Below are 1,646 nucleotides of genomic sequence, written 5' to 3' on the forward strand. Positions count from 1 at the left end.
GGAGTGGGGGGCAGTTAGCTACACAGGGCCTAGACCCCCACAGTGGCAGTTGGCCACCAGCCCTCTCTTGTAAGAATTACTCTGGTATCTTCAATGACCAGAGACAGGCAGGACCCTGGGGTGCTCTTAGGCACGAGATCTCCATGGCACCCGTGATCACTGCCCTGAGCCATTCCCTTGGATCTCATTAGGAGGGGCGAATGCAGTGCTGCGTTGTGCAGCCCCTGGCCATTCTGTACCGCTCTCCCCACCAGCCGGCTGCCCTGACCTTGCAGCCTGCCTGCCTCAGTGGGACTGTGGCGTTCCTGACCCAGTTAATGGGGGAGGCCCTGTCCAGATATGTCAAACTCTTCTCTGGCATGACTCTGGGGCGATGCCCAACTGCCATAAGCCCCCAGTTCCCCTTCGTGTTGCAGCAGGAACCTCTGGGCTCGGAGTGTTCCCAAGCGACACGCTGGGGCTGGTTAGCCCCACTCAACGGCCCCAGTGCAGCAACTGGGCTGCAGGTTAAACCCAGAGCAATGACACAGAAAACCACCCAAACAAGGCTCCACCCGTCCTGTTGGCCCCAGTGCCTGTGCCCAGAGGGGCACAACACATAACAGCCAAATGGGGCCATTTTATAAACATCGCCGAGGCTAACGCGCCAATGAGCGGGGGGTTGTATGGGCGGGTGTGAATGCGCAGGCCTGTACCTGCGTGTGTGTGAACAGCCAGGGCGAGCAGCCAGCCCCAGCAGCGCAGGCAGGCCACCGTCTCTCACGCCATGTAGACCTGGCTGTGCAGAGCTCAGGGCACGGCCCACCCTAGCAGGACGTGGCTCTGCCTGGGCAGCTGCTTGGGCCATCTTACGTTGGGAACCAGTCGGCCATTTGAAAGCCTCGCTGAGGGGCGGCAGAGTGCCCTGGGCAGCCCTTGGTGTGTGTGTGGGGGGGGCAGGGATCCCACAAGACCGGGGTGGACAGGGAGCAGCGCAGGCAGCAGCCCACAAGTTCAAGCATTTAGCCGTCCCTTGGTTTTCCAGCTTTCTCTCCCTGCTGCAGAAGGTCAGAGCTGTTTGCTGAGGCCCCACTGGTGCCCGGGAGTGATGGGAAGTTTGCCCAGCAGGAGCAAGCAGCTTGTCATTCAGCCCAGCTCAGCTGCTGCCATGCAGGCCACTGCCCCCGTGCAGACAGGTAGGAATCATGGCCCCTTTGCAGCCCTGAGCACCGGTGAGACGTGGGCTCGGAGTTCCGAGCCTGTGCACAACAGCCGCATCCTGCATCCGTCCCATGGGGCACTGCAGCGCCCCCTTCTGCCCCATGCCTACCCTGTCATCATGCTAGGCCTGCTGGCTCAGCGCAGAGCCCTAGGAATCAGCCTCTTCCGTTGCTGGCAGGACACACGCGGCTCAGGTTCCAGCCTGCGGAGCATCACTGTTCAAAGCCGCCTGAGACCCTGCCATGTCCAGCGGCGAGGGGGGCAGGGGCCTGGCTGCCCAATGGCCAGACCCAGCTTCTCTAGCATGGAGGAGCAGGACAGGGCACCGAGCAGTTGCCTTTAGCGTGGGGAAGGGCTAGGGTTACCATACGTCCGGTTTTTCCCGGACATGTCCGGCTTTTTGGTAATCAAACCCACGTCCGGGGGGGATTGCTAAAAAGCCGAAC

The 1,646-nt window shown here is 61.5% G+C and overlaps 1 protein-coding gene across 1 annotated transcript in view; it reads left to right on the plus strand.

The window, feature by feature from the left end:
* The first annotated feature begins 1,087 nt into the window (after nucleotides 1–1,087).
* SLA2 (Src like adaptor 2) overlaps nucleotides 1,088–1,646 on the plus strand; it is a 10,711-nt gene continuing 10,152 nt past the window's right edge. Inside the window, exon 1 of the mRNA XM_026656748.1 lies at nucleotides 1,088–1,175. Within this exon, the coding sequence (XP_026512533.1) occupies nucleotides 1,088–1,175 (88 nt within the window). The remainder of the gene's footprint in view (nucleotides 1,176–1,646) is intronic.

The sequence above is a fragment of the Terrapene carolina genome, unplaced genomic scaffold (genome assembly GCF_002925995.2).
Source record: "Terrapene carolina triunguis isolate 2854851 unplaced genomic scaffold, T_m_triunguis-2.0 Scaffold233, whole genome shotgun sequence".
Taxonomy (NCBI): domain Eukaryota; kingdom Metazoa; phylum Chordata; order Testudines; family Emydidae; genus Terrapene; species Terrapene triunguis.